This window comes from Rhinolophus hipposideros (genome assembly GCF_964194185.1).
Source record: "Rhinolophus hipposideros genome assembly, chromosome: 16".
NCBI classification, from domain to species: domain Eukaryota; kingdom Metazoa; phylum Chordata; class Mammalia; order Chiroptera; family Rhinolophidae; genus Rhinolophus; species Rhinolophus hipposideros.
In genome coordinates, this window is record NC_138062.1 from 59231274 (window position 1) to 59250449 (window position 19176).

The following is a 19176-nucleotide window of genomic DNA, read 5'->3' on the forward strand; positions in this document are numbered from 1 at the left end:
AGGAGGACAAGGTGGTGCCCATGAATTGCGGGTCGAACCGGGGTCCACCTGCTGGGTGCGGATTCAGCTAGGAGTCCACATTCACCGCCGCCGAAGGACAGCTCAGCAGAAGATGGCTGGCAGGGAAACTCGGCAGCCGACAACACGCACTTGCGCCGCGTTCAGCCCCGCGACCTCCGCCTCCGCCCATCACTCAAGCTCCCTGGCCCAATGAGGAAAGATGGAGGCGGGGCCCAGAGCACAATCGGGACTGCAGGGGCGGGTCGAGGAACTGCCCAGTCACTGGATAGGATGAGGGTCTCAAAAACAGGGCAATCATGGCCTGGTGGCGTGACAGAGATTTGTCCAATCAGATTCTTTAGAACGGGAACGCCTGGAGTCCCGCCCAATCACGTCGCGGGTTCCTGAGGCATTGTCCAATCAGGGTGCGAGGGACCAAAGCATTGTTCGTTCACCGCGAGAGGCGGGCGCGCTCGCACACTGAGTTGCGGTCTCTCTCGGCCGGTGGAGGCGCTCTTGCGCACCTGCCGGAAGCGGCCTTAGGTGTCCTGTCACCTTCGCTCTCACCTTCTGGGGCTGCTGCAGAGCCGCGGGGAGGACACTCTGAGAACCTGGAGCGCGGCCGCGAGATGGTGCGTGCGCGGGGTGGGCTGAGACTGGGAGGGGCTGGTTTGAACCGCCCAGAACCGGCTGGAAGCGGCGCGCGGCCCGCGTCTCCCTGCGGGGTCCCGGCCGTAGTCTCCGTCCTCGGCCGCGGGGTTGGTCCCAGCGTCCTGTCTCGGCACTCGTGGGGGTTTGAACCCGAGTCCTTCGCCGGGCGGGGGGCGAAGGGAAGACGAGACGCCCACCGTCGCGGGCAGTCAGGGCTGGGGGCGGCGCGGGCGCGGGCGGGGACCCGCTCTTCCGGACCTGACAGATAACGTCCATGCGGACTTGGTAGGAGACTTCGTTCCAGAGTCTGGCGCAACAGGGACGAGACTCGGATCTCAGGGCTGTGCCGGCCTCTCACGTCCGACGGGAAAGGGCTTTTCTTTCCCGGGGAAGGAGGGGGAGCAGGAAGGCGGTGTGACGGGCCGGGCCTCCGCGGCCGCACCCCGGGCTCCGGTCAGCAGCGCCTCGTCTGCGTCTCAGGGCTCGTGCAGGCGGGGAGGGGACAGGGTCTGCGGGGAGGGCAGAGCCTGAGTAGGGTTTGCGTGGAAAACACGCCATTGTGGTCACTCGGCCCAGCCTGTGGAGAATAGAAAGTCAGAACTTCCCAAGGAGGGACTTTCGCTGAACGCAGTTACTGCTCTGGTCACGGGATCCCAGAGCGTCTGGAGAGTTGGGCAGAAAGTTTTGGCTTTAAAGAGAGGGGTTGTCTGCGGGCTCCGGCTGAGAGCGGGTTGAAGTTTTGGGGTCTGGGGGGAGGGGTGAGGCTGAACCAAGGTCGGGCCGACACACGTGCTCTGTCTGGACGAGCCGTAAAGCCGATCACGGAGCACTCAGCGAGTGGGGTCTGCGGTGTCTGCCGCTGACCTTGTCACAGTAAATACGGAGCACACCTGACAGTCTCATCTCTGTCACAGGATGAATTGGGCTTCTTGCCGCAGGCCCTGGTTGAGAACAAATTACAGGGGTGGGTGGGGTGGGGTCGTTGCTGTCACCGCCATCAGTGCTGCCAGGAGCACCGGGCTCAGAGGATTCAGCGTTGTCGCCTGTCGCCTGTGAGCTGCCTCCCGAGTCCAGCTGCACTGAGAGCTTTCCCTCAGTCCGCCTCCGGTCTCGGCTCATGTAAAACGACTGAGTTCTTTTTGCCTTGTGTCTTCTCCGCAGTGAGGGTGGTGAGTGTCTCAGGACTTTGTCCTGCTGACCTGTGTTATTCCAGAGTTTGTCCAGAGACGCTGCTGGGGAAAAGTGTTTCATATTCAGAAAATGTCCTCTCTTTTATTAGAATTGTAGGGAAAATGAGCACAGTGCCACACCTCCATGTGAGTTCAGTGGAGGCATGGATTACAAAGATTCGTAACAATCATAGTGACTCTCCCATGTAGGGTGCAGAGTTTGTGACACTGTGTGATGCTGTCCCACTTCCCGTTAATAGCTGATGGCAAAGATTAATGCAGATTTTGTGAACTGGGACCTGGGATGGTTGGTTTGGCATTATCCAGAGTTGTTGGGAGTTAAGTGTGATTTGTGCAAACGGAGTAAGCCTATGAAGGTCAGACTCAGGGAGTGAACATTTGGATTTTACTGTTGGAGGGAAACTGATGAATTTGAAAGTTATTTTGGGTCAGAATTAAACTGATTCTAGCTGTGTTTCCTCCTTATTGAGAATTGAGGCCCTGGAGGAGGGGTGTTTCCACACTGAAGTGATAGAGCAGGGTGTGTGGGGACCCAGAGTTCAGTTTCCTGGGATTTGGGGTCCCCTCACCCCTTTCCTGGGAGGGTCCAACCTGGGCGACCTGTCCACAGGGAGATCCTGTCCCCCCACCTGGGAAGGGCTTTGACCTCTGACTTGGGTTCCCTTGTGCGCTGTGGGAAGGTGGCAGAGGGTCTGAGCTGGCACACACTGGGCTGCTCTTCCCTCTTGTTCCCTGGACAGGATAGAAATTTCTATTAAGGCAACTTTGGGCTCACTGTTTTCATCCTATGTTGATAGGAAACCGGAAAATTCCCAGAAGCTTTAATTTCCTCTAGAAATAGAACACAGTGCCTCCGGTTCCATCTCCGGGTCCTTGTTGGCACTCATTGTGTCCTTGCACCCGGTACCTGGGAAGAAGGAGACTAAACGGTTTCTTTCAAAATGTCATTTGCTTCTTGTCACTGCACATGGAACTGAAATGAATTTTTTTTCTTTTTTTAAGGAGGGCGCAGCTCACAGTGGCCCATGCAGGACTGAACTGGCAACTTGGTGTTATTAGCACCATGCTCTAACCAATTGAGCTAACTGGCCACCCCTGAAATTAATTTTTGAATATTATACTTTAACCAGCACCCTATATATGTATATACACATACATATTTCACAATTTGTCTGCAGGATTTGGGGCTTCCTAAATGCTAAATCTTATCGTCTGGTACGAATGAAGTTTAGTGTTTTGCTCTTTGTAAATCTTTTTCCACTTTCTTGTTTTCCATGGCTGTACCTTCACAGGCGTAGACTGAGTCCATGCTCACCTTGTTCCCTGTCTCAGAGGGAACAGGTGTAACATTTTACCGTTAAAGAGGAAGTTGGCTCTGGGTTTTATGTAGACACCATTTCTTTCTGATAATGCGTGTTCCCTTCTCGTCTTTAAGTTGTGTTGTCATTAATGAACAGTGACATAAGACAGGCGTGTCCTCAGCATCTGTGGATCGGAAGCCTATGGTTTGTGTGTCTTTTTTCCATTAATGGAGGAAATTGTACTCATTGAACAACCAATATTTATTCCATCTTTCTGGAATGAAATGAACTTGGTTTTGACTTACGCATTTTATACATTTATGTGTTCGATTGCGTTTTAAAAAGGCTTTTGCCTTTGTATCTGTGAATGTTGTCTTTGAATATGTTTTGAATTGTTCCTTTCTGGTCTTGGTAATATCCTGCAATTTCTTCCTACAATTTGGAATCACTGACTTTTGAATTTTGTTCCCTGGCCTAGGAACCTTTTGAGAACTGCATTTGTAGTGTGGAGGTATTTGAGTTGACTGATTGTGTTTCTGTAGTGACCATGGACATTCTCAGATGTTCTGTTTCCTTGCAGCATCCCAGCTATGTTTACCGATGTCTAGACAGTTACCCCATTACAGCTAATCTACAAAAATCTCTCCCCATTGTGATATCTCAGTTTGCTTAATCTCTGAATCATCTGTATTTTGTTCCTTTTTTGTATTTTTATTTGTTCTAGTTCACTTGTGTTTAAATAAAAATGCCATTAATTTAAGAAAGACATATTTTTAGTTTGTCTGAATTTTTCAATATCAGATTTTATTGAGGTATAATTTACATACCATAAAGTTTACCTGTTTAAAGCATAAAATTCAGTGGTATCTGGTATATTTACAGAATTGTGTAGCTACCCTCATATTGTAGTTTTGGAACATTTTTATCACCCCAAACGACAACTTGTGTCTACTGCCTTCACCCTGCGTTTAGTCCCGCACCCCAGGCCTGGTTCCTGGCAATTTATTAATCTACTTTCTATCTCTATAGATTTGCTTCTTCTGTACATTTCATGTAATCAATTTCATACTCAGTGTGGTCTTTTGTGAAGCCTGGTAATGTCCTTAAGGTTCAGTAAGTTTGTGCCAGGAATCACTACGTCATTCCTCTTGTTGCCAAATAATGTTCCATTGTGTTAACATCCCGCATTTTGCTTATCCAATTCAGTTAATGGACTTTTAAATTGTTTTCACTTTTTAGATATTATGAATCACGCTGCTATGAATACATTTAAATAGTCATGTGCCACTTAAGCATGGATACATTCTGAGATATGCATCCTTAGGGGATTTCGTTGCCATGCAAACTGCTTAGAATGTGCTAACACAAACTACGTGGTATAGCCTAGTGCATGGTATACCTACATGGTACACCCTAGGCTATGGGATACAGCCTACTGTTCCTCAGCTACAAGCCTGGCATGTGCCACAAGGCTACAAGCCACTTGTGTGTGTGTGTGTGTGTGTGTGTGTGTGTAACATATATGTATATGTTACCTGTGTCACCTTTTTGCTGCAGAGATGCCATCTTGCTGTTGCCTAAGACTCTGCTTCTGTCTGTAAGATCCCTTAATAAACTTTTTGTTTAATGTTGGAGTTGTCAGTCTCTTTTTTGGTCTCTTGGGACCTTGGGGAGTTTTCCCAATGATAGTAAATACATAAAGCAGTGACATAGTCCTTTATTGTCATTATCAAGTATTATGCACATTATTGTATGTGCTGTACTTTTATATGACTGGTGACACAGTATGTTTGTTCACACCAGCATCACCACAAACGTGAGGAATGCGTGGTGCTATGACATTACGGTGGCTACAGTAGGAATTTTTCAGATCCATTATAGTCTATGGGACCACTTTCATATATGCGGTCCATCTTTGCCTGAAATGTTATTTGACACATGACTGTACTAGTGCTATGTTGATATTTGTTCGATTATCTTGGGTATATAGACACCTAGGAGTGGAATTGCTGTGTTATGTTGTCACCATGCTCACCATTTTGAGGACCCGCCAGGTTGTCTTCCAAAGTGGCCTTCCCATATTACTTCCCGTCAACTGTGTGTGAGGGTCTTATCGTCCTCATGTCCTCGCCAGCTTTTGTGTGTCTGCACAGCCATACTAGTGGTGTTAATGGGAATCTGCTTTGGTTTGATTTGCATTTTCCTGATGACTCATGTCTAGCATCTTTCATGTGCTTACTTGCCATTTATATTTCTTCTTTGGAGAAATGTCTGCTCAGAGTCTGTGCTCATTATTTAATCATATTATTTGTTACCTTTTATTTTTTATTGTTGTCATATGACTTTTTCTATATATAGAACACAAGTTTTGTGTCAGATGTGTGATTAGCAAATCCCAGTTGCAACCCTGGTTGAAGTAGTGTTGCTTTTTCTGTAGCCAATCTAGTTGGGATGTTTTCTTTTTGTGAGATTTTGAGAATATATATATTCTTTTAAAATCTCAATTTTTAAAATAATTGCCTTTTATTTCATTGGTGTGATGTCATCCATATTCTAAAATATGCATGATGTGGATTTTTCTTCTCTCAGTTAAAGTCACATTTGTCTCTTACCATTAGATTGCTCAGTGATTCTTCTTTGTGGGGCCATTTTCTTAAATTCCAGGCTCTTAGTTATTGATTTCAGAGGCCCTTCTTGCTTAACAGGTTCTTCAGGAACAGGCTCTCCTCTTACCCAACAGGTGCTCCAGTTCCCAGGCCCTGGCCTTTATCTATGTCCACAGTGTGCACCTCATACTGGGAGGGGTTGTTTCTCTGACTCTGTTGAATCTGAAGGGACTAGACCAGGCTCCTTGATGCTGACAGCTTCCAAGGTGAGAGGTGTCAGATCAGCAGCCTTGGAAATCTCAGTGTTCATGACATCCTGATATTCTGGTTCCAAGTCTTGGAGCTGACATGGAAATAAATTTTGAATAAGCCAAGTATCCAGTTCTGTATTACCTGAATGACAAGTTCATTTTTCAATCTTTACCTTACCCCAGAATCTGCTCTATCTCAGGAGAAATCATTTTATAATTATGTGAGGAGAAGTTTATATCAGTTGTTGTCACACTTTGCTTCAGGGTTCCAAGCACTGACCATCACCGAGGGTCTCTCACCTGGTTAGCTTGCTTTGTTATCATTTCCCATGAGAACATGAGCTCAGGCGTCCTAGGAATAGAGTCCAGGTCCCTGACTGTCGGCCTCCTCCACCCTCCCACATGCATTGGTGAACAACTGCCTTGTTGAAATAGAACATGTGGGATGTTTCAGGAAATGGTGGTCTTTGCGGATGTGGCTGTGAACTTCACCCGGGAAGAGTGGGCTTTGCTGGATGGTGCTCAGAGGAAGCTCTACAGAGAAGTGATGCTGGAGACCTGCCGGAACCTGGCCTCAGTGGGTGAGGACGGCTTCATCCCTTCCCTTAGTCTTTTAGGGAAAAAATTATGTTTACAATTGTCCTTTTTTATTAGGTTCAAGGAAGGACAATGTTACAAAAAAGACAGAGGCAATCCAAGCCTTCATGAAACCTACTTAGAGTCAAATATTTTTCTCATGGTAACAAAGTTTTATGTGTTAAATTGACTTATTTATCTTGAACAAAAGTGTGAGGATCCCTGATTTTTTAAGCATGAGCATGTCTCCAGTTCATTGTGGGGCAGCAAAAGCAGTTTTATGGCGTTTACTCTTGAGAAAGTTACATTGAGGTTAATACATATTTGACATGGTCATTTTTCTGCAATTAATCTCACACTGTACATTATCACTGTCCTTGAAGCCCTAGTATCGGCCCTTCTCATAGAATGTTTGTTGCCCTCCACCCTCCATCATGAACAGGGCAACACCACACATACTATCCAATCAGCCGGTGGCATCTGGGGACCGTGAGAAAGGCTCCATGTAGGGCCTGTGTGTCTGAGAACTACAGGAGAGTAACAACCCTCAGGGAGCAACAGGCTCTAGATAAGGGAATGACGTTCGTCTATGTGCATCAGAAACATGACTCAGTCTGTGTTTGAGAAGGGTGACGTTTGTGATGTCCCTGGCTTTCTTGTTGGACTTTTCTTCACTCATTTGGGAAGACTGTCTTTATTTCCTTTTGTAAAGGTAGAATTTGGGCATGTGCATTTTGCTTAGTTCCTCCTAGTTTGCTTTTTTTTTTTAAGATTTTTTTTTTAATTGGGTAAGGGGAACAGGACTTTATTGTGGAATAGTGTGTACTTCCAGGTCTTTTTTACAAGTCAAGTTGTTGTCCTTTCAATCTTCGTTGTGGAGGGTGCCGTTCAGCTTCAAGTTGTTGTCCTTTCAGTCTTTAGTTGTGGAGAGCGCATCTCAGCTCCAGGTCCAGTTGCCGTTTCTAGTTGCAGGGGGCAGAGCCCACCATCCCTTGCGGGAGTCGAACTGGCAACCTTGTGATTGAGAGGATGCACTCCAACCAACTGAGCCATTCGGGAGGCAGCTCAGCTCAAGGTGCCGTGTTCAATCTTAGTTGCAGGAGGCGGAGCCCACCGTCCTTGCGGGAGTCGAGGAATCGAACCGACAACCTTGTGGTTGAGAGCCCACTGGCCCATGTGGGAATCGAACCTACAGCCTTCAGAGTTAGGAACATGGAGCTCTAACCGCCTGAGCCACCGGGCCGGCCCCTAGTTTGCATTTTTGATACTATTCAATCTCCATCTTTTTTGAAATATTTCTTCAAAAAAAGCTGCCATTTTGACTCACTTTTCCTATTATTGCTGAAGCCTCAAATAGCAAAGGTCCTTAGAGTTTTTCTTTGTTCACAAATTTATCCTTCTTTATAAAATTTGTTTACACTTTTGGATCATTATATGAAAATCCACACATTGTTATTTTGTTTTTTTCCTTTACCCCACCATTTCTTTCCCAGAAAATTTAATTGAATTATGCTATCAATTGTTGCAGATTGTTTCACTCAAGTTAAAACCAGTGCATCATGTCCTCAGCAAGATAATTTGGAGAAGGAAATATCCAGTGAACAAAAAATAGTAAAGTTCACAAGAAATGATTTCTGCTCTGTTTTTAGAGAAAACTGGACAGTTTATAACATTGCAGATCAGCACCAAACCCAAGAGAGCCATTTGAGGTGAGTGGCACTCCCACAGTGGAATGGGGAATATCGGCAGAGTGTTAGATTAACTTGAAATTAAAGAAAAAGTATAAACCTAGCAATAGTGTATGCAGAGAATGCTCACCAGACACTATTTTCATATTTTCATAAATGTGATGTAGATATTAAATATCTGATACAGATAATGCATGATTGAAACAGAATTCAGTTAGAAATAGTGATCAGGAGACCATATAGATAAGAAACAAGGAAAGTTGTGGTTCTATTTGAGCCCAGCTAGAGCATTAAGCTTGTTCCAGGATGGAACAATGCAGACAGTGCTGAAAATATATCCATGACATGAAAATGGCAAAGACATCATCAAAATAATCATCATCAGTCAATCATTAACCAACACATCACTTTTAATCTTCAGTCCCTAACAGTGTGCTTCCCATTTGAACAGGAGTTATTGTGTGGAGAGTCCCTGGGAAGGTCATGGAGGTGATCGGTGTGCACACACCCTGACCCGGGTCACAGAGCTGCCTGTGCCTGAGCGACATCCGACTGGAGTTCAACCCTCTGACTGCACTGTGTGTGGAAAAGCCTGCACGGATTGTTGTTTCCTGAAGAATCAGCCCAGATCTCCCAGTGGACACAGCCCTCAAGTGTGTGAGGAATGTGGGCGAGCCTGTAGGTGTGTCTGTTGCCTAAGCTCTCATGTGGGAACAGACCTTGTGGGGAAACCCTGCACATGTCAGGATCCTGGGACAGCGCCTAAGAAACATGCGAGGACTCTCAGTAGTAAAAACTCTTGTGAGTGTAAGAAATGTGGAAAAGCTTTCACTTGCCCCTCATCATTTCGGGAACATCTGAGAGGTCATTGTGGACAGAAAATCCACGCATGCAAAGTATGTGGGAAAGCCTTTATGTATTACTTTTACCTTACAGGCCATGTGAGAACTCACAGTGGAGAGAAGTCCTATAAATGTAAGGCATGTGGGAAAGCTTTTGGTAGTCCAAAGTATTTTAGAAGACACCTGAGAACGCACAGTGGAGTGAAACCCTATGTGTGTAAGGAGTGTGGGAAAGCCTACAGGTATCTCACAAACCTGCAAGAACATACAAGAACACACAGTGGGGAGAGACCCTATGTATGTCAGCACTGTGGGAAAGCCTTTAGTCGTCATTCCTCCCTTCGAGGACATGTAAGGACACACAGTGGAGTGAAACCCTATGAATGTCGGCAGTGTGGGAAAGCCTTCAGGTATCTTGCAAACCTGCAAGTACATGTGAGGACACACACTGGAGAGAGGCCCTGCCAATGTCAGCACTGTGGGAAAGCATTTAGGTATGCTGCATCCCTGCGAGTACATGTTAGGACACACACTGGGGAGAGGCCCTACGAATGTCAGCAATGTGGCAAAGGCTTCAGTAGTCACTCTTACCTTCAGAAACATGTGAGAACACACAGTGGGGAGAAATCCTATGAATGTAAGGAGTGTGGGAAAGCTTTTAGGCAGCTTCAACATTTTCAAGGTCATATGAGAATACACAGTGGAGTGAAACCCTATGAATGTAAAGAATGTGGGAAAGCCTACAGTTTTCTCTCATCACTTCGAATACATGGGAGAACACACAGTGGGGAAAGACCCTTTGAATGTCAGCACTGTGGGAAAGCCTTCAGTCGTCTCTGTTCTCTTCGAGGACATATGAGATCACACAGTGGAGTGAAACCCTATGAATGTAAGGAGTGTGGAAAAACCTTCAGGTATCCTGACAACCTGCGAGTGCATGTGAGAACCCATACTGGGGAGAAACCTGATGAATGCCAGCACTGCGGGAAAGCCTTCCGGTATCCAACATCCCTGAGAAAACACATGAGAACGCATGGTGAAAAGAATACCTATGAATGTCAGCAGTGTGGGAAAGCCTTCAAGTATCTCGAATCTCTGCAAGCACATGTGAGGACACACGATGGACAGAAACCGTGAATATAAGGACAGTGGGAAGCCTTCATTCTTCCTTAAAATGTTATTGTAAATGTGTGCAAACACACTGGAGAGAAACTATGGATGGAAAGAATGTGGAAAGCCTTCATATGTAACACTTCACTTATTTTGTACATGGCACGAGCAGGACTGAAATCTATTTATTATAAATATGGTTTTTCCTTTGTAAATAGCTCATTCTTCATACTGATTTCCAGTGTGTTAATTTCTGTTTCATGTTGCTGATATGAAAACTTAAGATAATAAATATTTCTCTATGTCTCTTTATCTGGACTACATACATTTTATTACCTTGGACTTCAAAAGTACAGTTGTATAAAACTTGTCTCATTTCCATTACAATGTTTTTTGGACCCAGGGGTAATAAGTGGTTTTTGTTTTTCATGTGAAGCTTGATATAATTTCAGATGAAAAACTTTTTTGATTTTTACTTTCTATCATGTTCCTACTGTGTGGTCATGATATGAGATCTATATTGGCATTTCTGTTCTGTTACACTGCTACAGGTACTGGAATTTTATGACCTGATATCTACCCTTTAATCTTTATTATTGAAAGATGTGTGTTTCATGGATGCTACATCTGTGTTCCTTATAGAAGTTAGTAATTGGGTAAGGTCTTCTCTGACTATGTTCATAATTTGATCTCTGCTCAATTTTTTTTTTTAAAGATTTTATTGGGGAAGGGGAATAGTGTGTGAGTACTTCCAGTACTTTTTCCCAAGTCAAGTTGTTGTCCTTTCAGTCTTAGTTGTGGAGGGTGCAGGTCAGCTCCAGGTCCAGTTGCCTTTGCTAGTTGCAGGGGGCACAGACCACCATCCCTTGTGGGAGTCGAACCGCCAGCCTTGTGGTTGAGAAGATGCACTCCAACCATCTGAGCCATCCGGGAGCTCAACGGCAGCTCAGCTCAAGGTGCCGTGTTCAATCTTAGTTGCAGGGGGAGCTGCCCACCATCCTTTGCGGGAGTCAAGGAATCGAACTGGCAACCTTACGGTTGAGAGGATGCACTCCAACCAACTGAGCCATCCAGGAGGCAGCTCAGTTCAAGGTGCCGTGTTCAATCTTAATTGCAGGGGGCAGAGCCCACCATCCCTTGCAAGACTTGAGGAGTTGAACTGGCAACCTTGTGGTTGAGAGCCCACTGGCCCATGTGGGAATCGAACCGGCAGCCTTCGGAGTTAGAAGCATGGAGCTCTAACTGCCTGAGCCACCGGGCCGGCCCTGCTCCATGTTTTTGATCTTCGTTGAAAAATGGGCACGATGCATTGAGATGACAAAGAGTGACCTTTTGATATGACAATGAAAGTTGGTGTCTAGATGGTTACATGAATTGTGTTATCAGCATGAGTAAGGTGGGAAACTATATAGCCCAGAGTCCTTCTGGTTGTCATTGTGAGTTAAAGGTCATGAATAAGGAAGATGCATGACGTTTGGAAGGGAGAAGTAAAGAAGCCATGAATCTCAGACCTTCTGTATCGACAGAAGACAGAGATGCCTGGGGATCCAGTGGGCCTGAGTTACAGCATACTCTTCTGACGCCTGGCTCTGCCCAACCGGAATGGCCACAACCAAAAACACATTTGATGTTAGTTCCCTCTTAGACAGCACATTCCAGATTTCTCCAGGCACTCCCGTCATGGACCCTCTTTGGTTTTCAGGTTCATAGAAATCCTTGCATTTCCCTGTAGCTCTTTGATATTCAACAGGCCACTTCTTCAGGCTATTGAACTTAGTGATCTTCTCTTATTCTGTCACCTCCTTTATCTGCAATGTGTCCCCTGATTATGTGATTTTTATAGGAGGCATCTTGTTCCTCTATTGGTAGGTCTGTTTCCAGGCTCTACCTGGACAGATTGAATGCTGCAGCAAAATGCAGGAGGTCCTTCTCAGGTCGCCCTGTTGAGAGGCTGGACTGACCCTGCATTTCTTTTTTCTGGATAATTTCATGGTTGAAATAAGCATCAGTGAATACATTTGGCAGGCTGTGGAAGTTTTCTCTTATAGTTGAATGCTTTCTAAGTGATAAACCCAGTATGTTTAATTATGTTCAATTTTTACATGTGATTACTAAGTATTCTTTCATTTTTTAGATGTGATAGAAACAATGCATTTTTTTTCAAATGGACTTTTCTACATTGTTTCTCAGAAAGCTATTTTATTCAGGTTTTCAATGTATTGTATACTGACATGTGTCATTTTGTATTATGTTTCATTAACTGAAAGGATATGTTAAAATAACCTATTCTAAGGAATAACTTATTGTTACGATTTTCCATATGTATTCTGAGGTAATAGTATTAAATAAATACATCTTTTGAAAATTTTCTCTGGTATGTTTTTCCTTAATTTTTATGCAACTGACTTTTTTTAAAGTAAAAATTGGTTATTCCTAATACTGAAATTCATTCCTAACTATTGCTTATGTTAATGGTCTCCAATCAGAGATCACCAGGAGTTACGCTTCTGTAGCTCAACAATGTGGGAGTGAAGGCAGATATATATGCTCCCTAGTTGTCTGTGGACAACTGGGACAAACAGTGTTCTAGGTGAGGTGAGCACTTCACTGTCATGGGAATGAGGGTGGAGACAGAGCTTCCATTTATAGACATAACTGCCTTGAGTAAACTCTCCTAATATTTGGAAATGCTGCTTCTAAGTGTTTGTTTTCAAATAGTTCTTAGATGATTACTTAAAATCAATACCAGAACAGAAACATCTCCGACTTCTCATTGCTGGTAATTTTGCTGAATGTCTACAGGATGTTTCTTCCCATGATGGATGGTGATTGATAATGCCTACTGCCTACTGGTGGTCTTTTGTGTTATTTTTGAGGAAAAAATGGATTGTGCATTTCTTTTTTCATCAGACTGCTTATGGTTCAGTTGATCTGCCCTCAAGGAACAAAACTCAAGTTTCTGTCTCTGTGTCAGGTGGCCTCCAGTGATGCTTCTCTGCCCTTGTGCATGGTGCATGTATTGTCGTATTTCATGTGGACTTGGGTGGGACATTAGGTCTCAGGTGTCATGCAAGGTGACTAGTCCCTCAGGAACTTGAGAGAGGAAATGGTCACTAGATACCTGTACTACCTTTCCAGAGAGGAAGCTTGTAACTAAGCAATTCCAACCAGTGTCAGAATGGCCTTTGCTCTCCAGTATCATTGATTCGCCAATCAACATGTGCCATGTTTGTGGACACGGACACACTAATAAGGCTCACCATAGCTGCACTGACCTGTCACAGCATGGACGGTCTGTATCAGAAGCGCACTGTGAGATTCCAGCACCAGAGGAAGAGTTCACCCTTCACCTTTTTCATGGGAGTCCTGCCTTTTCACATCACGACCATGAAATTCCTGATTTCAAACCTTCTGTCCACATGGTTATCCCTTCTGCACACCCAGAGGGTGTTTTCCTCATGAAGATAGGGTTCGTTCACATCCACTGCTGTTTGGAGTGTGACTCTGAAGTTGTGGAGAGACGCCCACCGAGTGCCTGTGGGAGAATATGCGTCCACACCTGTTCTGTGTGCCTTTAGGGGACGGCCAGTCATGTGCACTGACACGAGGCGCCACGGGAGGGTTCAGGAGAACAGCTTATTATACTGAGGTTCTAGAGCAAATGTCACTGCATGCTGAGGGGGGTGACAGTGGGGGACCCGCATGTCTGAGGAACAAGGGAGGGGTTTGTGAATAGAGCATGAGGCTGCTTCCTGGAGCCTGGTTGTGGCGTCATGCCCAGACTCGGTGGACTTTAGTGTGATTTGTGCAACTGAATAAGTGTGAAGATCAGACGCAGGGAAGTCTCCTTGGGTTCAAGTGCTGTTGACAGCGTTTGTGCATTTGAGGGTTTCCAGGGGTCAGAACTTAACTCTGAGTGAATGTCATGCACACTTATAGGGGGTGATAACTGGACTAGCACCAAGGTAGTGGGCGCAACTGAGCAGGTGGGGGGCAGAGAGCGTGACCCGTGGGCAAGTGCCTGCAGTGCGTATGCTCATGTGGGCTGCGATCGTTGGTGTGGAGCCTAAAGTGTGACACGTGAGGGGTGCACAGCATTTAGCACTGACATCAGTGTGAGCTCTGAGGAAGACAGGCTCGCTTTCATCTTCATCCATATGACTCTTGTAGAGTTTTGGCCTCTGGGAAATTACCTGCAGTCATAAGTTTCAGTTGATTCATTGAAGGCAATTAAGTATCCATGCTATAAACTTTGTAGAAAGGGAACTGAATTTACTTATTTGAAAACTGAGTCACTTCATAGAAAACATTTACAATAGTTTCTGATCCATAGTAACAGATATGTCAATGTTTGCGACATAAATGGGAATGGCAAAGGCAGCCCCAGCAACTGGAAGCTGGCCTGGCAGTCACTGCTGTTTTTCTCATTTAATACAGAAACAATTTCATCCGAAGGTCATTAGATGAGTCAATTGCGTGACTGTGGTGGGTCCAGACAAGAGGAAGAACACATTATAATTATGTCTTTAAAAAGGCTAAGAATCTAAGTGTCAAATTGACCAAGATCACCACGCATTGCCACTTCTTGCTAATGTGACTACTGCATCTTCATGAATTAGTTTCAACTGCACTTCATTCTTTGCTTTCTAGATCAGAACGATTAATATATCCAACCATAGGGGCAGCTGGATGGCTCAGTTGGTTAGAACAGGGGCTCTCAATAACAGGGTTGCTGGTTCAATTCCCACACGGGATGGTGGGCTGCGCCCCCTGCAACTAAACATTGAACATGGCAACTGGATTTGGAGCCGAGCTGCGCCCTCCACAACTAGATTGAAGAACAACAACTTGGACCTGATGGGCCCTGGAGAAACAAACTGTTCCCCAATATCCAATAAAAATAAAAGAAATACACACACACACACACACACACACACACACACACACAAAACCATAAAGGTATGTTTGCTTCCTGACAGCATCAAATCCAGAGGAATGGTACACTTTGTGGAACAGTGAAGTCATCTAACATAAGTCTAAATGCTTGACATAATGTGCAAATGTGTCCTAACGTCATAGAGGTCACAATATGTCCCTCTTACTGACACCATGGCTCTGCATGAGTGCTCATCCCCAGTGCTCTCAACACCTTCCCAATACTCTGAATACCTTCTCTTTGAGCTACTAAAAGTGTGATCTGATGGTCTTCAGCTAGAGAGCATTTTATTTTTCTTTGATTTAATTATTTACTTTTTTAAATGAAAGTTTATTGGGGTGACAATTGTTAGTAGCTGCATAGATTTCAGGTGTGCAATTCTGTAATACATCATCTATATATCACATTGTGTGTTCACCACCCACTGGAGAGCGTTTTCAAAGCCATTAAAATATTTTATTGACAAAAGTTTTAAATATATTAGAATAAAGTAATTTATGGGAAAGAAAACTCCCCAAACTTGTAAGCACCTGATACTACTGATTAAGGATGTATAAGAGTATTGACTAAGAGTTCTCTGAATTTGAAAAATTGCAAGGCTGACTGACAGCCCATACTGTGACATCCAAAGCAGAAGCAGCAGAAGAAACAATACATGACACGGACTTCATCAAGTTAAAAGCCATTTGTACATCAGAGGACTCTGTGAGGATAGTGAAAGACACCCCTCAGAATGGGAGAACATATTTGTAGATCATATATGTGATAAGGTTAATTGTCCAGAATACAGACAGAGCACTTGCATCTCAATAGCTGAAATGCAAAGAACCCAGGTTAAAAATGGGAAAGGATCAGAATAGACAGGATAGAGGTTGTGGAGAAACTGAACCCTCATATACTTTTTGGAATATAAATATACTCATAGCTGTGGAGAAAAGCTCGGTGGTTCCTCACAGAGTTACCCATAGGGGTCCCTACGACCCAGCTATTCCACTCCCAGCTACACTGAAATCGCTACACTCAATATGTGCACAGGAATGTTCATTGTAGCAATATTATAAATAGCCCACAGGTGACACGTCTACAATGTCCACCCATGGCTGAATGGATAAACCAAGTGTACCATATACACAGGATGGGATATCGCTGAGTCATATAAAGGAAGGAAGCACTGACACGTGCTGCAACATGAAAGCCTTGAAATAAGCTGAGTGAAAGCAACTAGACAGAAGGCCACATAGTGTATGATTCCAATTATATGAAATATCCAGAATAGACAAATCCATGGCAACAGAAAGTATCTTAGTGCTGGCCAGGAATTTGGGGTATCATGGTATTGTGGCCTGTAATTTTTTTCCCCACATGATAGTTTTATTTTTATTTTTTTTATGTAACCTCCCTACTATTTTTTACAGTGGATGTGCCAATTTACACTCCCACCAACAGTGCATGAGGGTTCCCTTTTATCCACATCCTCGCCAAGGCTTGTTGTTGCTTGTCTTTTTTTTCTGTGGTTTTTTTTAATTATTAGTTTCAGGCATACAAAGCAATGAAATAGACATTTCCCCCCCCCTCACAAAGTGATAACCCCCCCAATCTCCTACCCCTCTGATGTTGTATATAGCTGTTAAAATACCATTCAGTATATTCCCTATGCTGTACTCCACATCCCATGTCCATATGTGTATTTAATTGTAGTTGACATTCAATATTACTCTACTTCACCATCAGGTGTCTAGCGTATTGGTCAGGCATCTACACAGTCTATGACGTGATCCCCCTGAGAAGTCCAGTGCCCACCTGGCACCCTACATACAATTTTACAACATTATTGATGATATTCCCCATACTGTATTTCATAGCCCCATGACTATATTGTGGCTACTAATTTCTACTTTCTTTTTTTTTAAATTTATTGGGGTGACATTTGTTAGTAAAATTACACAGATTTCAGGTGTACAATTCTGTATTATATCATCTATAAATCCCATTGTGTGTTCACCACCTAGAATCAGTTCTCCTTCCATCACTATATATTTGATCCCCCTTATAATTTCTACTTTCTAATCCCTTCATCTTCTCCCCCATCCCCACTTTCTCCTGTCTAGCAACCATCAGTCCCCCCCCCCATATCTCTGAGCCTATTTCTGCTTTGTTTGCTTGTTTATTCTGTTCTTTAGATTCTATATATAAGTGAGATCATAGGGTTTATGTCTTTCTCAGTCTGACTTATTTCACTTAGCATAATATTCTCTTGGTCCATCCATGTTGTTGCAAATGGTAAGATTTTGTCCTTTTCTATAGGCTGAGTAGTACTACATTGTATAAATATACCACAGTTTCTTAATGCACTCATCTATGAATAGGCATTTCAATTGTTTCCATATCTTGGCTATTGTGAATAGCACTGCAATAAACATAGGGGTGCATATATTTTTTCAAATTAGTATTTGGATTTCTTTGGATAGATACCCACCAGTAGAATTGCTGGATTGTAAGGTAGTTCCATTTTCAATTTTTTGAGATACCTCTTTTCTATAGTGGCTGTACCAATCTGCAATCTCACCAACAGTGCCCTGGGTTCTCTTTTCTCCACATCCTCGCCGACACTTGTTGTTTGTTGATTTATTGACGATAGCCATTCTGACAGGTGTGAAGTTGTATCTCATTATGGTTTTTGTTTGCATTTCTCTAATGATTAATGATGTTGAGCATTTTTTTCCTTTGTTGGCTATGTATATGTCCTCTTTAGAGAAATGTCCCTTCATCTCCTCTGCCCATTTTTTAATTGGGTTGTTTGGGATTTTTTTTTTTTTTTGGTGTTGAGTTGTATGAGTTTTTAAAATAAATTTTGGATATTAACCCCTTATCAGATGTATCATTGGCAAGCATCTTCTGTCATTCAGTAGGATTCCTTTTTCTTTATTGATGGTTTTCCTTGCTGTGAATAAAACTTTTTTCTATCTTTTGTTTATCTTTCCTTTGCTTCCCTTGCCCAAGGGGATATATCAGTAAAAATATGACTAAAGGTAGTGTCTGTGAATTTCCTATATTTTCTTCCAGGAGTTTTATGGTTTCGGGTTTTACATTTAAGTTAATCCATTTTGAATTTATTCTTGTATATGGCGTAAGAAGGTGGTCCACTTTCATTTTTTTGCATGTATCTGTCCAATTTTCCCAGCACCGTTTATTAAATAGACTGTCTTTACCCCAATGTAAATTCTTGCTCCCATTGTCATAGATTAAATCGCCATGTAGGCATGGATTTATTTCTTGCTTCCCTATTCTGTGTTGATCTATTTGTCTTTTTACGCCCATATCATGCTGTTTTGAATACTATACTCTTATAGAATGATTTGATGTCAGGTATCGTGATACCTCTCACTTTGTTTTGTTTGTTTGTTTTTTTTTATTTTTATTGGGGGATATCGGGGAACAGTGTGTTTTTCCAGGACCCACCAGCTCAAAGTCAAGTTGTTGTTTTCAATCTAGTTATGGAGGGTGCAGCTCACTGGCCCATGTGGGAATTGAACCAGCGACTTTGGTGTTATGAGCACTGCACTCTAACCAAATGAGCCAACCGGCTGTCCTCACTTTGTTCTTATTTCTCAAGATTGCCATGGCTATTCAGGGTCTTTTCTGGTTTCATGTAAATTTTAGGATTTTTTGTTCTAGATCTGTGACAAATGTCATTGGTAATTTGATAAGGATTACACTGAATTTATATATTGCCTAGGTAGTATGGACATTTTAACTATATTCTTCCTGTCCATGATCATGGTATGTTTCCATTTATTTGTATCTTCTTTAATTTCTCTGTTCAATGTCTTATAATTTTCTTTTTTGTTGCTTTTTGTATTTTTATTAAAGTTTATTGGGTGACAATTGTTAGTAAAGTTACATAGATTTCAGGTGTACAATTCTGTATTACATCATCTATATATCACATTGTGTGTTCATCACCCAGTCTTATAATTTTCTGAGTACAGGTCTTTACTTCCTTGGTTAAATTATTTTTAAATATT

At 43.3% G+C, this 19176-nt stretch overlaps 1 protein-coding gene across 2 annotated transcripts; it reads left to right on the forward strand.

The window, feature by feature from the left end:
* The first annotated feature begins 483 nt into the window (after positions 1–483).
* Positions 484–12584, forward strand: LOC308508977 (uncharacterized protein). 2 transcript variants are annotated; one of them, XM_081076493.1, is made up of 4 exons: positions 484–632; positions 6454–6580; positions 8104–8284; positions 8715–12584. In XM_081076493.1, the coding sequence occupies exons 1-4, from the start codon at positions 630–632 to the stop codon at positions 10240–10242; spliced, it is 1839 nt and encodes a 612-aa protein (XP_080932619.1). In that variant the 5' UTR covers positions 484–629; the 3' UTR covers positions 10243–12584. The 2 variants fall into 2 exon arrangements, with proteins under 2 accessions (XP_080932619.1, XP_080932620.1); XM_081076494.1 differs by lacking the exon at positions 484–632 and adding an exon at positions 921–936.
* Positions 12585–19176: the final 6592 nt, after the last annotated feature.

What these genes read in the sequence shown, in the direction of transcription:
- LOC308508977 (XM_081076493.1), top strand. An exon ending in CCGGAACCTGGCCTCAGTGG is followed by an intron (nt 6,581 to 8,103) that starts GTGAGGACGGCT and finishes CAATTGTTGCAG; the next exon opens with ATTGTTTCACTCAAGTTAAA. An exon ending in ACCCAAGAGAGCCATTTGAG is followed by an intron (nt 8,285 to 8,714) that starts GTGAGTGGCACT and finishes CCATTTGAACAG; the next exon opens with GAGTTATTGTGTGGAGAGTC.